Raw genomic sequence first — 16,268 nt, 5'->3', positions numbered from 1 at the left:
CAGCCCATGAACAAGACCAGACATTCTGTGTGTGTGTTTCTCCCACATCCCAAGAAGGGCTTGATCGCTTGTTTTAAAGAGAAAACAGAGTTATGTATCTCCCCTGCACAAAGACAGTGACTTTGGCTGACCGTGGAGCAGACAAGCTAGCTCTACCATCCATTGTCTGCTGGGCCAGTAAAGAGCAATCAAAATGAGAGACTGGTGCTGCTGATAGTTCCATGTAATTTAAATGTGCGAGACGGACTATTTATTTAAGTAGTCAGGGTACCCTGTGTCCTTGAAGTAACTGATCTAACTTATATAGATGTGGTAGTAGTAGAGTTGGTGTGGTTAGTCACAGCAGAAAGTGCTTCCCGTACTGAGATACCACGTGGGGTTTCAAAAAGAAGCAGCAGAATAATCTTCATTTTTAGAATCAGAATACTTTATTAATCCCTAAGGAAATTTTGTGTTTACCTTCAGCACTGTGGCGTTTCTCTCTGATGTGCTCATGAGCAGCAGCTACAATTCGCTGCAATAAATCCAACACAGCGAGCTGAACTGATATAGACTCTCTGGTCAGCATGAGTCTGTGGAGGACGCTAAGTAGCTCCACGCTCAGAGCCTAAACAGACAAAGAAAGTCAGCGCTCGACCAATGCAGTTTACTCATGAGATTCTCTGTGTTCTTAAGGTTGTACTACGAAGCAAGATTAATGGGTTAAAGTCACAGTTTTCAGTGTCATCATCATTTGATAACATTTCTGATAAGAGTAGGGATCATTTTGTGGTAAGAAGAGTTAAATGAGCTTTGAAAGACCCTATTTATGTGAGCGCATGTAGAGTGAAGCAGAAAGCCATGCAGAACAGAGAGAGATGACAGCCATCGTCGTTAATTGAGGTTTTAGGTTTTTGTTGTACCAGCTAAAAAAAAACAAACAACAACTATTATTTACACTACCCTATATTGCATTTAACTGTACAGAAGAGCCATAACGTCACATCATTATTCACTGGGAAATAAATACCGCACATATAAGTTGCCAGTCAAATTCAATCCTGAACAATTTGCTTTGGATTCTAGTGTGGAAAGGCTAATGTTTCAAGTCATGTTTGCTGTCAAAATTAGTAAAAGCTGTGCCTCACCTGGTCATTTCCAATCTTTGCTCGGGGCCACGAAACATCCAGCAGCACCTGCAGAGCTCTCAGACAGGAGGTGATGTTCTCCATCTGGTCCTCTGAATGTGGAGAACAGAGAAACTCCACGCTGATCCCTGAACGCGAGACCAACATGATCAAAGTCAATACAATAAGACACAATTTAATACATATACACATTTTACTCAGCAGTTATAACCAGTTTGTTACCAAGTATGAGATGCAATCTGTCAGTATTAATGTCTTCAGGACTACTGGATCCGCCCACAGAGCTTCTGTTTCCCATGGAGGTAGGTGTTGCTGGTCTGGATAGGTTAGCAGGTGCTTCATCTGATATCACAAAACCTGCGCGCGCACACACACACACACACACACACACACACACACACACACACACACGTAAAGTAACAGATACTTTTACATGTATCTGCTTCTTACAATGAAAGAACAGCGGCATTAAGAGTGAGAAGAAGGAATACTAACCTGTGTTGTGGAGCCAGAGGGAGGTGGCATGGAGGATGGGAGCCCAGGACGAGGTGTAATGACGTCTTGCTTGGCTGACAGTCTCTGCTGTATAGAAGGAGCCTCCTGCATGAGAAAGAGGGGGAGGAAAAAAATAAAGAAACACCACAACTCTCAAAATAAAATCAGTCAGTGCTCTTGAACCAATCTGATCACAGCTGTGGTCCTGGTCCCTCTATTAGGGGAGAAAAACTATCTATACCTGGCCCTATATGAAAAAAAGAAATCAAAACAAGTTTATATCAGGACTATGAATAGCAGTTCCCCTAACAAAAATGCACAATATGTAACTGAATACATCAGCTCAGTAAAAGGAAGTTACTTGGTGTCAAACACGAACACCAGGAAATAGGCTTTTGCGATATCATGACTTCAACAACCTCCAGCAAAGCTCAATACTTTGCAAAACATGCAAGAAAACTAGGGGTGAAAATAAAAAAAACTTGTCCAAACGTACAAACAACTGGGTTATTGTTAACAAGATGATCATGTTTTGATGTTACAATAGAGTAGTTATTACTTTTTTAAAACATTGTTTGCCTGGAATATGTGCTGTAGATATGAAATATACTTCTTAGTGAAAAATGATTTACAAATTTGTGCTGGAAATCCTCTCCCACCTGTTGCAGGTAGTTGTGATGAGTATTCCTGTGGGAGGGTCAGTAGTGCATAGTCCTGTAGTGCTGCCAGCCATAGACGACTCAGTGTTGATAGCTCTGATTGGACCAACTTCAGAAGGCCCGCCCCTCCTGACTCAGAGCCTGAGCTGTCACTGGCCAGAGAGGAGACTGATGGGTCAGCTGGTCTATGAGAGCTTTCTTTTTGTTTGCTCCTCTGAATAGCTACAATGTAAACCTGACAGAAATGAAGAAAACCACAGAAAATTGCAGCAATAATTTTATTTATTTTCTGTAGAAATATTTACGATTGATACACAATACTCATTATCTAGATAATATCTTGCCAAAAACAAGATGTTGGAGACATTTGGTGCTTAGGGCTGTTATCAAGAACACTATCAAGTCATTCTGCCTAACACACAACAAGTTGTTATCAGGAGAGTATCAAGGTAAGTGCTAATCAAAACATTATCCCAGGCTGTATCATCAAGAATATTTTAGACACACGAATGGACGTTTGGATTCAAGTCTTCTATCGCTGCAGAAAAAAGCAAAACAAAAACAGAAGTAACTTTGTCTTCAATAAAACATTTCAATAATGATGAAAGATGACGAGAAGATCCAAAAACGAATGACTAAAAAGGGTAAATACTCACCTCAGCCCAGGCTTTGAGAACAGCCAGTGTCTCCATGGTAGCAGCAGCCTCATTGTACAGCTGGCTTGATGCTTCCCTCCCACTCTGGACCTTAGCCAATGAGGAGACAAGGAGCTGGTGGACACGTCGCAGGTCACGGAGGTCACTGACTACACCACTAACAATCCATGCACTACACACCTGGAGAGGAAAATTAAAAATAACACTTTACATCTCCGTTCATTAGCTTATGACAAGCAGGGCACACAGAATGACCCGAGCAGCGCAGCAGTGAGGATTATGAAAATGATTACTGACAACTGTTCACCTGGCAGGCTTTGGCAGTAATGTCAGGAGGAGCATCAGAGGTGAAGGCGGGTCTGAGAGCAGCTCCAACCTGCAAACACAAATGAAAATACTATAGGACTCAACACATTCTGTAGTATCTTTTCAAATAGAAAAATGTGGACACTAAAAAAAATGAAAATAACAGACAGGATTTTCCGGAGCCCGTCTACCCCTGTGTAGTGTCACCTCTTCTTTTAGTAACATGCTGTGATGGCAACTAAAATCAACAGTTCAGATGAGTGACTGATCCTTACGTTAGCCTGGTACTGCTCCAGGATCACATGACCAGGAAACTCTGGTTCTGGAATGGCTGAGAACTGTCTGATGATAACCAGGAGTGTTTGGAGTCCTGCCAGTCGCAGCTCATCACTGTGATCTGTTGCTGCCATAAACGCCATGCGTACCAGGTCGCCAAGATGGAGGACCAGGAAATCTGAGAGAAACGGGTGAGAGATCAGCGAGGTCTGAGACATCCAGAAACATAAACCGAGCAAATCCCCGTGAGGTCTTACCAGTGGACTCGTGCAGGCGTCGTTCCTGAGCAAGAGACATGTCAAAGTGAGCGGGGTCAGTGGTCTCGCACTGTGCTATGATGCGACACACACACTCCATGGCGAAACAACGTGTGGCTGAGCGCAGTGCTGTGAATGGGCCACCAGACTCAGACCGGGCTCTGAAGGCAGAGGAGTCATCATCTTTGCCAGGGTCTGCGTCTTCATCCTCCTGTTTCGACTCCAATGGGGCACGACCATCTTAACACAGAATTTTAACGTCACAGACGCTAACAGTGACCCATTAACTCATAATCACCAGGTATTATCTACCTCAGTAGTTTTCAAACAAACTGACAGCTTTGCCAGCTTTCTTCATTCTACACATTCAAAGCAAGCATCAATGAAATATTTCTTTTTCAGCTGACCCGTCCCTTCTTTTTTCTGACAGAGCCCAGATTCCATAAAATAAAATTAAGTCCTTTAAAAAAAAAAAAAAATCTTATTCATTATATTTTCAGCTCTTTAACTTTTAGTCTGAAAACAGAAATGTAAACTTGAGCTTTTGGGTGCTCAAAGAAACAACTACAGTCTGCCAACTTCCTGAGCCCACCTGTAGTTGCAGACAGGACATCTTTGCAGAGCTTCAGCCAGTGGGCCAGTTTGTTGCTGGTGGCACTGGCTGCCATCATATGAACCAGAGTCTCTTGAATGTCCTTCCTCAGACTGAAGTCTGACTCCCGGTCAAGCAGAATGAACAGAGCACCTTCGAGACCGACCTCTTTTATAGTGACATCTGCTCAGACAGACCGAAAGGATTAAGTGAGCAAAGATGTAGCAGAGAGGTGCGCCGCAATAAACTGCTCATATGCTAGAAACACAAGCAAGTAACTGTGTGTAAGTAAAATTTAATGATAAAACAAAATCAAACAGATTTCACTGCACAAAGTTCTGTACAAAGTGTGTGTGTGTATATATATATATATATATATATATATATATTTCTCTTCATGCTCTCTGAATTGCCTCTTGGAGATAAAGCTATTTGAACTGAACTGAACACACACACACATTTATGTAAAGATACGAAATTACATTAGAGAGCTTCACAAGCAATGAAACACACATCAATAAAAATGTGAGATCAACAGGAGTCAGACAACAACAGTGAGCTGAAGGGCCAGAGAATAAAGTTGGTGATCATTTATTATCAATCCAAACTAAAAGAAATGGACTGGTAACACTGACAAACTGAAAAGTGCAGTCCTGTTAAAAAAAGAAGGCTGATAATCATCATAGTTTCCATAAATTGTCTGTTTCTTCTCACCAAGTTGCGTGTTGTCTCGTCTTGGGAGCTCTTTGACCAGAGTGACAGCATGCTCAGAGACCTCCAGCACTTCTCGCTGGACAAGCTGGCGCAAACACGCCACCACAGCCCGGCGCAAAGATAGGAACGAGCTGCACAGGTTTGCCTGAAACACAAACACACAGTTCAAACACATAACAACTCTACCTGCCACTGTACTTTTTCATCAGGGGAAAGCATGCTGCTAAAGACAGTGTTTCATCCAGGAGTTGTTTCCACAAAATCTGCGGACCTTAAAAACAGCCCATCAATATGGAACAGTATTCTCTCAAATAATAATGTTTACACTTCCTAAAACTGAGTTTGAGTGGAATACTTTTTTTTTTAAAGTCTGGCTAACAGCACAAAAAAACAAAACTGGTATATTCTTGGGTCTAAGGAAAGTTGTAATATTCACATTAAATATTCGACAATTATAGAATATTGTGCTTTTAGTCAAACTTTGTTTTTGTTTTTTATACAACAATCTACAAACTAATAGTAGCAACATTTCTCCAGAGGAAACACTGTGGGGGATAAAAACAGCAGAGGATCTTTTTGGTCAGAACTGCACTTGAGGCTGTTAATGTTAATGTGTTAGCTGAAAAGCAAACAAAATCAGAGTAAATAGTAAATTAAGAATAAACACTCAAAGAATAAGAAAAAAACTGTAAAAGAGGGAAAAACGTTAAAATTCTGCAAAACAGAAAACTGAGCTGACAGGATTCATTCCAACAGAAAGATGTGTTCATAAGTGACGGGGAGCTGTGTTAAAACAGAGTGTCAGTGACAGAACAAATTCACAGTGGTTCTCAGCTATACGGACATCTTTTTTGAGATCACATTTAAAACTGTTATTCATAACAAATTTCTGAGCTAGCATAACCTGAAAAATGCAACTGTAAAAGTAGTACAAATAGGCACTATACAACTACGTTAACAGGTGGAGGTGTGTCTGAAAATCTCACTACGCCTTCCTAAGACATGTTCCAGTACCTAGCTGACGTGTAGATATTTGCACTAACAGTTAAGCAGATGGTGATGTTTGTGGAAAATCAATTCTGTGGTTCTTCCTGCTTGCAAGAATGTCAGCTAAGAAACAACAGCCAAGTCAGCAGCTGCTAATCAGGATCCTGATTAAACAAAGACACAAAAGCAATCATTTTGGTCTTAAATAAAGAAATAATATAAAAATAATCTAAAATCTTTCCTGTCTAAGTTCTCAGATTATTGTGAAAGGAACTTTGTGTGAAGAGTATTTATATCGCCCAGTCCAACATCACAGCAACAGAAAAGTCACAATGAAAAAAAAGAAAAAAAGAGTTTACAAAGCTAAAAGTGAGAGACAGCAGCTGCGGACTTTTAGAAAAAAAAAAAAAAGAACCTACCAATACAGAATAATCCAACAAGATCTCCTGTAAGACAGAACGATCAAAAACATCACACACTATAAATCTCGACAAACTCTAATTTCGACACAGCAGAGAAACATGGCAGGAAATGCAGGATGCAGAGATGAAATACGGATCCAGTCGACTTTGGACAAGTTATGTCTGTCAAACAGGAAGCATGATGATGTTTAACAACATTTTATCAAAACTGAACCCATCAACCCTCTCTCTGAAACACCGTATTTTAACATACAAACCGGATTCCAAAAAAGTTGGGACACTAAACAAATTGTGAATAAAAACTGAATGCAATGATGTGGAGATGGCAAATGTCAACATTTTATTCAGAATAGAACGTAGGTGACAGATCAAAAGTTTAATCCGAGAAAATCTATCATTTTAAAGGAAAAATATGTTGATTCAAAATTTCACGGTGTCAACAAATCCCCAAAAAGTTGGGACAAGTAGCAATAAGAGGCTGGAAAAATTAAATTTGAGCATAACGAAGAGCTGGAAGACCAATTAACACTAATTAGGTTAATTGGCAACATGATTGGGTATAAAAAGAGCTTCTCAGAGTGGCAGTGTCTCTCAGAAGCCAAGATGGGTAGAGGATCACCAATTCCCACAATGTTGCGCAGAAAGATAGTGGAGCAATATCAGAAAGGTGTTACCCAGCGAAAAATTGCAAAGACTTTGCAGTTATCATCATCAACTGTGCATAACATCATCCGAAGATTCAGAGAATCTGGAACAATCTCTGTGCGTAAGGGTCAAGGGCGTAAACCCATACTGGACGCCCGTGATCTCCGGGCCCTTAAACGACACTGCACCACAAACAGGAATGCTACTGTAAAGGAAATCACAGAATGGGCTCAGGAATACTTCCAGAAACCATTGTCAGTGAACACAATCCACCGTGCCATCCGCCGTTGCCAGCTGAAACTCTACAGTGCAAAGAAGAAGCCATTTCTAAGCAAGATCCACAAGCTCAGGCGTTTTCACTGGGCCAGGGATCATGTAAAATGGAGTGTGGCAAAATGGAAGACTGTTCTGTGGTCAGATGAGTCACGATTCGAAGTTCTTTTTGGAAATGTGGGACGCCATGTCATCCGGACCAAAGAGGACAAGGACAACCCAAGTTGTTATCAACGCTCAGTTCAGAAGCCTGCGTCTCTGATGGTATGGGGTTGCATGAGTGCGTGTGGCATGGGCAGCTTGCATGTCTGGAAAGGCACCATCAATGCAGAAAAATATATTCAGGTTCTAGAACAACATATGCTCCCATCCAGACGTCATCTCTTTCAGGGAAGACCCTGCATTTTTCAACAAGATAATGCCAGACCACATTCTGCATCAATCACAACATCATGGCTGCGTAGGAGAAGTACGTAGGAGAGGTACTGAAATGGCCAGTCTGCAGTCCAGATCTTTCACCTATAGAGAACATTTGGCGCATCATAAAGAGGAAGGTGCGACAAAGAAGGCCCAAGACGATTGAACAGTTAGAGGCCTGTATTAGACACGAATGGGAGAGCATTCCTATTGCTAAACTTGAGAAACTGGTCTCCTTGCTCCCCAGACGTCTGTTGACTGTTGTAAGAAGAAGGGGAGATGCCACACAGTGGTGAAAATGGCCTTGTCCCAACTTTTTTGGGATTTGTTGACACCATGACATTTTGAATCACCATATTTTTCCCTTCAGATGATAAATTTTCTCAGTTTCAACTTTTGTTCCGTGATTTATGTTCTATTCTGAATAAAATGTTGACATTTGCCATCTCCACATCATTGCATTCAGTTTTTATTCACAATTTGTTTAGTGTCCCAACTTTGTTGGAATCCGGTTTGTATTTTATTAATAAACATCTAGCGACAAATCAGGAAAAAAAATCTGAATATTTGTCAAATATTTTGCAATTATTTTTTCTTTTTACCCCGAGTCACCTCAAATGGGCTGGCATTCATCAGCCTGTCAGTCCACTGTTCACCTCAGCTGTCAATATGCCGGGTTTTCACATCTATTTACTCTGGAGGAGGGTGTAAAGCTACATTTGTGAAAGCAATCCGATTTGTGGCGATGACTCAGTTAACCTCACTTCTGCCCCATGACAGTGAGACTGATGGTGTAATTATGTAATCAAACTGTTTATCAGAGGGAAAGTGTCATTTTTACAACAGTTGAGCCTAATGTTAGCTAGTTAGCTTATAAATAGCTGCTGCTTTTACACCCAGTACATTGTCAGCTATCTGGTGATGGGAGGGCATGTTTTATCTGTTGAAAGTAACTAACTGTGACAATATATTAGTAATAAATAAATATGTTTATGCACATTTTCTTATGTTAGAGTCTTGATTAAATTTCAGGACATGAGGCTTTAGGTGAGAAGGAAGAGGAGGAGATGGAGATGATGCAGGAGAGAGTAGTGGTGGATGAGGCAGATGAAGAGAAGGAAATGATAATGAGAAATAAAGTGGTGTAATTATTAAGTGGAAAAAAAATCCTAACCTTAATGTTCCTGAGTGAAAAACTGATTGCCCTCTAAACCCAATAACTGCCTGGGCCACCCTGGAGCCAGCAAAAACTGCAAACAAGCCTTTGCGATAACTGGCAATGAGTCTTCTACAGCTGTGGAGGGATTTAGAGCCACTCATCTTTGTAGAACTGCTGTAATTCAGCCACATTGGAGGGTTTTCGAGCATAAACCCCCTTTTTAAAATCATGCCACAGCATCTCAATTGGATTCAGGTCAGGATTTTGAGTAGGCCAATCCAAAATTGTCTTTTTGTTTTCCTTAAGCCATTCAAAGGTGCAACTACTTGCTATAATTAAATAGAATGCCAACTGCCAGTAAAACAGAAGAAGACGAAGAATAAATTTAATTATAGTCGTGCTGTGAGTGAGATAATGTGGCACGTAATAGCCAAATAGATAAATATTTGAAAAGAATCTGACCAATCTGACCTGGGTCATGGAGAAAATCCTGACCCAGATGAAGGCCCTAGCATGAGTAGCGGTCAGAAGAAAGCAAAAAAGGTATCCTGGGGACAAACTGAAACCAATTCTGCTATGCCTGGTGCGCAGGGAAAAATGATCAATATGCTTTTTGCGACATTTTTGTTTGGTGGTGTGCCGTGTGATTTTTCTAATGTGAAATATGTGCTGTGGCTCCAAAAGGGTAAATGGCCTGTATTTATATAGCGCCTTAACAGTCCCTAAGGACCCCAAAGCGCTTTACATATCCAGTCATCCACCCATTCACACACACATTCACACACTGGTGATGGCAAGCTACATTGTAGCCACAGCCACCTTGGGGCGCACTGACAGAGGCGAGGCTGCCGGACACTGGCGCCACCGGGCCCTCTGACCACCACCAGTAGGCAACGGGTGAAGTGGGAAACACGGTTCTAGACAGCTTATAGAAAAAGAAAAACCTATAGAAAGCTATGCCTCCTCAGGTGTACTTACACAGAGTGCAGGTACAAGGCTGGTCAGGTTGACGTGTGGAGGTGAGAACATGTGCAGCTGTTGCAGACAGGAAATGGCCCCGGCCTGAACCAGACAGTCTGGACTGTCCTGCATCACTCCACATGCAACCAGACAGCTGGAGCGCAGATCAGACACTGCTGTGCCATTACCTGGAGTCAAAAACACAAATCACTTACACATTCCTAAAACAACATTTTGAAACTGTCCTTGGGTGTGACAAAGGGGTTCCATACCCTGCAGGTCTGGGCCCAAACAGGTGATCAGGCAATGCAGGCAGCGTCCTAGGCTGTAGTGCACCTCAGGATGGGTGGGTGGAGTGGAGAGCAGCAGCCGGAGCACGAGAGTGAACGATGGTTCTGCATGGGTTCTATAAAGACTACCTGACAGGTCGACCACCAGAGAAAGACTGTGGAGAGACCAGGTCTGGACACAGAGATACACACAAGGTATGACCAGCAAGAAGGGAAAACCCCCCTCCAAAAAATAGAAACCTGGTCCAGTCTTAACTTTCTCAGCTTAAATCCTTTATACCTTGAGACTTGAACAAATCAAATGAAGCACCCTTTGCAGAGCAGAAGGAATGCACATCAAGTTGCCTATTAGCCAACCCTTCTTCTGATTTAAGGAACAGTTAGGTGGGGCTTTTGTGCTTTTGTGCTCACACCTAGAGCTTTAGCTTAGCTTGTTGTTGTCTGACGTAAACTTGGTTCTTATATTTTTTATATTTGTACATATAGAGTCAAACATACAGATATTCCCCCACTTGTCCCTTAGCAAGTTGCATATTATACTAGATACTGCATTTAAAGTGTACCTCTAATTCCAAGTCACTTAAAACAAAGCAATGACTTGCCAATCTCATAAACCCATATTTTCTTTACAGGAACATAAAGAACATATCAAATGTTTAAAATGAGACATTTTACTATTTTATAATAAATATTTGCTCATTTTAAATTTGATGGCAGCAACACATACGCAAAAAAAATAGAATGAGTAAGTGATAGTAAAAGGATACAGCTAGAGAAACATTGGAACCAATTACATCGATTGGCAGCAAGTCTGTAATATGACTGCCTCTTTAAGATGCTCTTTTTAATGTCTATCAAATTCAAAATTAGCTAATATTTTTCTTAATGTGGTAAAATTTCTCAGTTCAAACATTTGATATTTCCTAACTTCTACTGTAAACAAAATATGGGTTTATCAGATTTGCAAGTCATTGCATTTTGTTTTTATTTACACAGCCTCCCGACTTTTTCAGAATTGGGGTTTTAAGTGTTGCAGAAGTGTAAGCAGTAAAGAAATAGTGCACTTTAGCTTGAAGGTTCCTGTAATGTGGTTTGGTGCAAAACAGAAGCATAATGAAATAATTTCTCAAAAATTTTTTTCTCAATTTTCTCGTTCTGGTATACAGACAGATAGATTTAGTGTGTAAGGGTAAGCGTGTACCTGGACCTCGGGTGAGGTGCTGTCCTGGCTCAAGGTGAACAGGACTCCCAGACAGGTGGACAGGTGTTGAGGTGAGCTGATTCCTCCGGTGTAGCGGTATAGCGCCCCCAGAGCCAGGGCATAGCTACTGCGTGATGCCGCATCTCGAGCAGTCTTCAGCCTGCAGACACGATCAACAAAGTCAGCTGTGATATTAACCAACATTATATTCATGAAAAACGTCCAACTTTATTTGTTCTAGTCACCAGGGACAGTTTTTAGTTCATTTTACACAGCCAATATCCAATGCTAGAGTATGAAAGAAAAACTACAAGTTTTGGTAAGGTACACGTTAGTGATCATTTAGTGGCCTATTCTGCTCTTGCATGATTTAAAAACAAACAAACAAACAAACAAACAAACAAACAAAAACATATTTACTGCATCTATGGTCGATGGTCACATTAAACAGGGTCATACAGGAGATTAACTGAGGGGTTGCACATAGATAAACATTTACTACTGAAGACTGAAAAACATGCAATAAGATTAGTGAAGTCCAGGAACAAAAACGTGAAATTAGGACACTCTAAAATCCCACCGCTGCAGTTTTCTTTTTTTAAACAACAGACATCAACTGTCATCATTTCCTGTCTTGAACACAGTGTGATATCTTTGGGTCCAGACTCATAGCCACAGCTATGTGAAATTTGTTTTGAACTATTTCTGGCTTATTATGCAACTCCTGTGTGTTTCAGTATATTTTTGTACCATGACCTACTTTGTTTATGCTGTTGCTCTTTTAAAGAGGGCACAGATCCAGATCAGTTTCCAGGACATTTTTGCCTTTCCCCTCCATTCTGTGGCAAGAACTCCTAAACTAACCAACTAACTAAAAAACTTGAATTTTGGAAAGACTACTATAACTATTTTCATCAGTGGGATGAAGACAAGCATAAGAAGTGGTACACAAAGCTGTGATTTAACATCTGCCCACCTATCAAAGCAGAGCAGGGAGATGGAGACAGTGAACCCTGGATCTCCAACCACCTGAACCAGTCGGGCTAGACCTTCAGCAGCCAGGCAGCGTAGCAGAGGACTGGTGCTTTCCAGTGCCCCCGACAGGAGGGACAATGCTGGGGGACGGATCTCTTCGGGCCCCAGAGAGCCTCGATTGCTACCTTGATGCTAAGGAGAGTTTAGTTATGGTTATTTCATGATAAAGTCATAAATTGTGAAAGGTTTATGTTTTTTATAGATTGGAGCAAAGTTATGCTTAAAAAAAATGTTTGTGATGCACAATTACTTTTTTTTTTAATGGACATCTTGGTGATGTCAAAAGTGTATAGCACATTTTTTTATGTACTGTACACTTTTTACTGAAGATGTATGGAAATGTAACGAAGCAGAACATGCGCTCGCAATCCACCATGATTCACAGGTTGTTGCAATGTGTGAAATGCAGAAAAAAAAGATGTTTGATTAGCTGTAAGACACAAACTAATGAGAATAAAAAGCAAGAGGTCAAGGAGGGTTTAGGACAGTCATATCCAAAAAAATATCATCTAGTTTCACTAAAATCTAGGAGTAGCTATTCTTTTGATTTGTGGACTGACACCTTGCCATCACATAAGCTCAGTAGTCCCTAAGCTGGATGAGCTAAAAATTAGACTTCTAACAGTTTGTAAGTCAGTCATGTCTTTCTAAATGTCACTCTACAGTCTCTTTAATTTTCTACAGTGCTGAGCAGAGGGCCCACAGAGATGCTGTCACCACTGTGCTCGGCCCTAAGAGCTTTGCCTCAACCCCTGTCTACCCCTTCCAGCATCAAGAGTGAGTAACACTAGCCAGTGGTAGCTTCAAAATGGACTACACTATACATTAACATATGACCAGCTTCCAGCAGGAAAACACAGGGAGCCTTCTTAAGTAGAATAATACTGTCTTGAGTTTCAGTGACCATAAAAGCACGCCACAGCAAAGAAGATGGTGCTTGCAACAACAGAGTTATAAAACATATAGAGCAGCCTGCTTCATACATTGAAGGATCTGAGCCTTCGTAGAAAGAAAAGTCGGCTCAGACCCTTTTTGTAGGCAGCGTCCATGTTGGCAGACCACTCCAGCTTGTGATCCAGTTGAACTCCCAGATACTTGTAGGATGTGACTATTTTGACATCAGTCCCACCAGTGCAGACAGGGGAGGGTCAGGATCTGTTCCTGCCAAAGTACACCACGAGTTTGTTTGTTTTGGCCACATTCAGCTGCAGGTGATTGACGTCACACCGCCACCTCTTGAAGCAATCAATCAGTCCTCTGTACTCCTCTTCCCATTCCATCTCCACACTTCCAATAATGGCTGTGTCGTCAGAGAATTTCTGTGATGTACTTGAAGTCGGCCGTATAGATGGTGACGAGGAAAGGGGACAGAACAGTTACCTGGGGTGTTCCTATGTTGCTGTTCAGACTCTCTGACACACAGCTCTGCAGTCTCACAAACTGTGGTCTGACCGTCAGGCAGTCGCTGATCCACTGGAACAGTGGAGCCTCCACCTGCATGTCCTCCAACTTCTCTCTGAGCAGCCTGGGCTAGATCATGTTAAATGGACTGGTTCTGGTTATATAGCGCTTTTCTACTCCCTTGGAGTACTCAAAGCGCTCTATACAACACGCCACATTCACCCCATACACACCCATTCACACAAGCACTATTATCTATACGTTGAGTGCTTTCTAACTATCATTCATACACATTCATACTCCGATGGATGCATCGGAGGGCAAGTCAGGGTTAGTATCTTGCCCAAGGATATTTGGCATGCAAACTGGGGGAGCCAGGGATCGAACCACCAACCTTCTGATCAGCAGCTGACCTGCTCTACCTTTACTGCTCTCTTCAGTAGATGTATCACTGCATCGTCCACTCCCAAGTGGGGCTGGTATGCAAACTGCAGAGGGTCTTGTGACTTGCCCACCAGGGGTCTCAGGTGTTCCAGGATAAGGCTCTCCATAACCTTCATAATATGAGAAGTCACAGGCCTGTAGTCATTCAGTGCCGCTGGATGATTCTTCTTAGGCACTGGGACCAGGCATGATGTTTTTCATAGCACTGGGACTCTCTGGAGGTGCAGGCTCAGGTTGTATAAATGATGGAGTACTCCACACAGCTGGCTAGCACAGGCCTTCAGCACTCTGGGACTAATGTCGTCGAGTCCCTTGTCTGAGGCTACGCCCACAGTAATGTGTTTTCGTTTGAAAACGCATTGTTTTTTCTCTGTTTTGGCCTCCTGTCCACACTGAGACGGCGTTTTCTCTCAAGGAAAACGCAGCATTTGAAAACGCTCTTCATAACGCATACATTTGAAAACTGTGCTTTCGCGTCGCAGTGTGGGCAGCGAAAACAGACTTTTTGAAAACAACGACACATTTTAGTCATGTGATGCAGTCAAGTGACCAATTAAACTAAGATAGTGGAGGGCATTATACAGCAGTTGTTTTGTTTGCTCTCAATTTTGACAGCCCTATTAAAGATTAATATCAGTTTGTACATGCAGCAACAACTCCATCTCATTGTTAGTCCATTTAAAAAACTCTGTGCTTTTCCTCAACATTTTGCTGTGACGTTTCAAAGAGCAGGAAAGTAAATAAACAGCAGACAGAAATGAGGCAGGTTGAATCATCTTGCGTTTCACACATGCGCAGTACTGAAAGGTAAGTGTTTTCGGCTGTTTCAATGTGGACACACAAATCTGTGAAAACGACTGAAAACGATAGTGTGGACTCGGGGCATTTTCAGACGAAAACGCCGTTTTCAAATCTATCCGGGCTAGTGTGGACGTAGCCGGAGCTTCTCCAGCTCTCTTCTCGCCTGGGTAGATGTGATATGCAAGTTGGCCTGGCTGATGGGGTGTGAGATGGCCCCCGGGGGGATGCTGGTAATGGGCTTGGCTGGAGTGGAGTGCAGGGGCTGGCGGCGGGTAGAGGTGAGTGTGGAGCTGTCACAGGAGCATAGATCAGTGAGGTGGCCGCATGTGGGCAGCTGGGGGTGCTGATGTTTTTAAAGTCACTGACTTCCGCTTAACCACTGGCCTATATGCTGCTGTGAGCAGGACAAGGTTGTGCTCTGACCTGCCCAGTGGAGGGAGGGCAGTGGAGGTGTAGGCATCTCTGACAGTAGTATAAAATAGGACCAGTGATCTATTGTCTCTTGTGGTGCATTTGACAAACAAACATCTTGTTCTCAAGCTATCGCATTCACAGGATTCTTAAAAAAAACATACTTACCCTTAGGCCGAATTCACTGAGACTTCAAATTGTCTGAGATTTTTTAGTAAATGTACCTATGGTGTCCTTTGATGTAGTCTCTCTCTTCACGTGCATACCCACCACGGAAGCAGTGGAGACTGTCAGAAAACGACTACAAGAAGACAGCTCCTTGGAAGACAGGACCAACTTCACACCTGATCAGATCTGCACACTGTTAGACCTCTGCCTTACCACAACATACTTCAAATACAACGAAGGCTTCTACAGACAAAAACATGGCTGTGCCATGGGCTCCCCCGTGTCACCTATTGTAGCCAACCTTTACATGGAGGAAGTGGAAAGAAAGGCTCTTGGCTCTTTTAAAGGGAGAGTACCCAGCCACTGGTACAGATATGTAGATGACACCTGGGTCAAAATCAAGACACAAGAAGTGGAATCCTTCACTGCGCACATTAACGCCGTGGATAAAAACATCAAGTTCACCAGGGAAGACACAAAGGACAACTGCTTGCCTTTCCTGGACTGTGCTGTGCACATTGAAGAGAATGGCAACCTCAACATCGAAGTTTACCGGAAGCCCACACACACGG

The 16,268-nt window shown here is 42.2% G+C and overlaps 1 protein-coding gene across 2 annotated transcripts in view; it reads right to left on the bottom strand.

Annotated features, from left to right (window-relative positions):
- heatr5a (HEAT repeat containing 5a) overlaps positions 1–16,268 on the bottom strand; it is a 57,489-nt gene that overhangs the window by 10,792 nt on the left and 30,429 nt on the right. The window contains exons 18-33 of one of the 2 annotated variants that reach the window (XM_013274973.3): positions 12,413–12,603; positions 11,437–11,596; positions 10,218–10,407; positions 9,964–10,133; positions 6,489–6,515; positions 5,083–5,227; positions 4,369–4,551; positions 3,777–4,016; positions 3,519–3,697; positions 3,245–3,313; positions 2,938–3,117; positions 2,282–2,516; positions 1,623–1,727; positions 1,350–1,484; positions 1,128–1,255; positions 460–607 (exon numbers count right to left, since the gene is read on the bottom strand). In XM_013274973.3, the coding sequence (XP_013130427.1) occupies positions 460–607; positions 1,128–1,255; positions 1,350–1,484; positions 1,623–1,727; positions 2,282–2,516; positions 2,938–3,117; positions 3,245–3,313; positions 3,519–3,697; positions 3,777–4,016; positions 4,369–4,551; positions 5,083–5,227; positions 6,489–6,515; positions 9,964–10,133; positions 10,218–10,407; positions 11,437–11,596; positions 12,413–12,603 (2,485 nt within the window). The remainder of the gene's footprint in view (positions 1–459; positions 608–1,127; positions 1,256–1,349; positions 1,485–1,622; positions 1,728–2,281; positions 2,517–2,937; positions 3,118–3,244; positions 3,314–3,518; positions 3,698–3,776; positions 4,017–4,368; positions 4,552–5,082; positions 5,228–6,488; positions 6,516–9,963; positions 10,134–10,217; positions 10,408–11,436; positions 11,597–12,412; positions 12,604–16,268) is intronic. The other variant, XM_013274974.3, reaches the window with a different exon arrangement.

Source organism: Oreochromis niloticus, linkage group LG19, assembly GCF_001858045.2.
Source record: "Oreochromis niloticus isolate F11D_XX linkage group LG19, O_niloticus_UMD_NMBU, whole genome shotgun sequence".
Taxonomy (NCBI): domain Eukaryota; kingdom Metazoa; phylum Chordata; class Actinopteri; order Cichliformes; family Cichlidae; genus Oreochromis; species Oreochromis niloticus.
The sequence above is the reverse complement of the archived record's forward strand: the minus strand, read 5'-3'. Positions and strand labels throughout refer to the sequence as shown.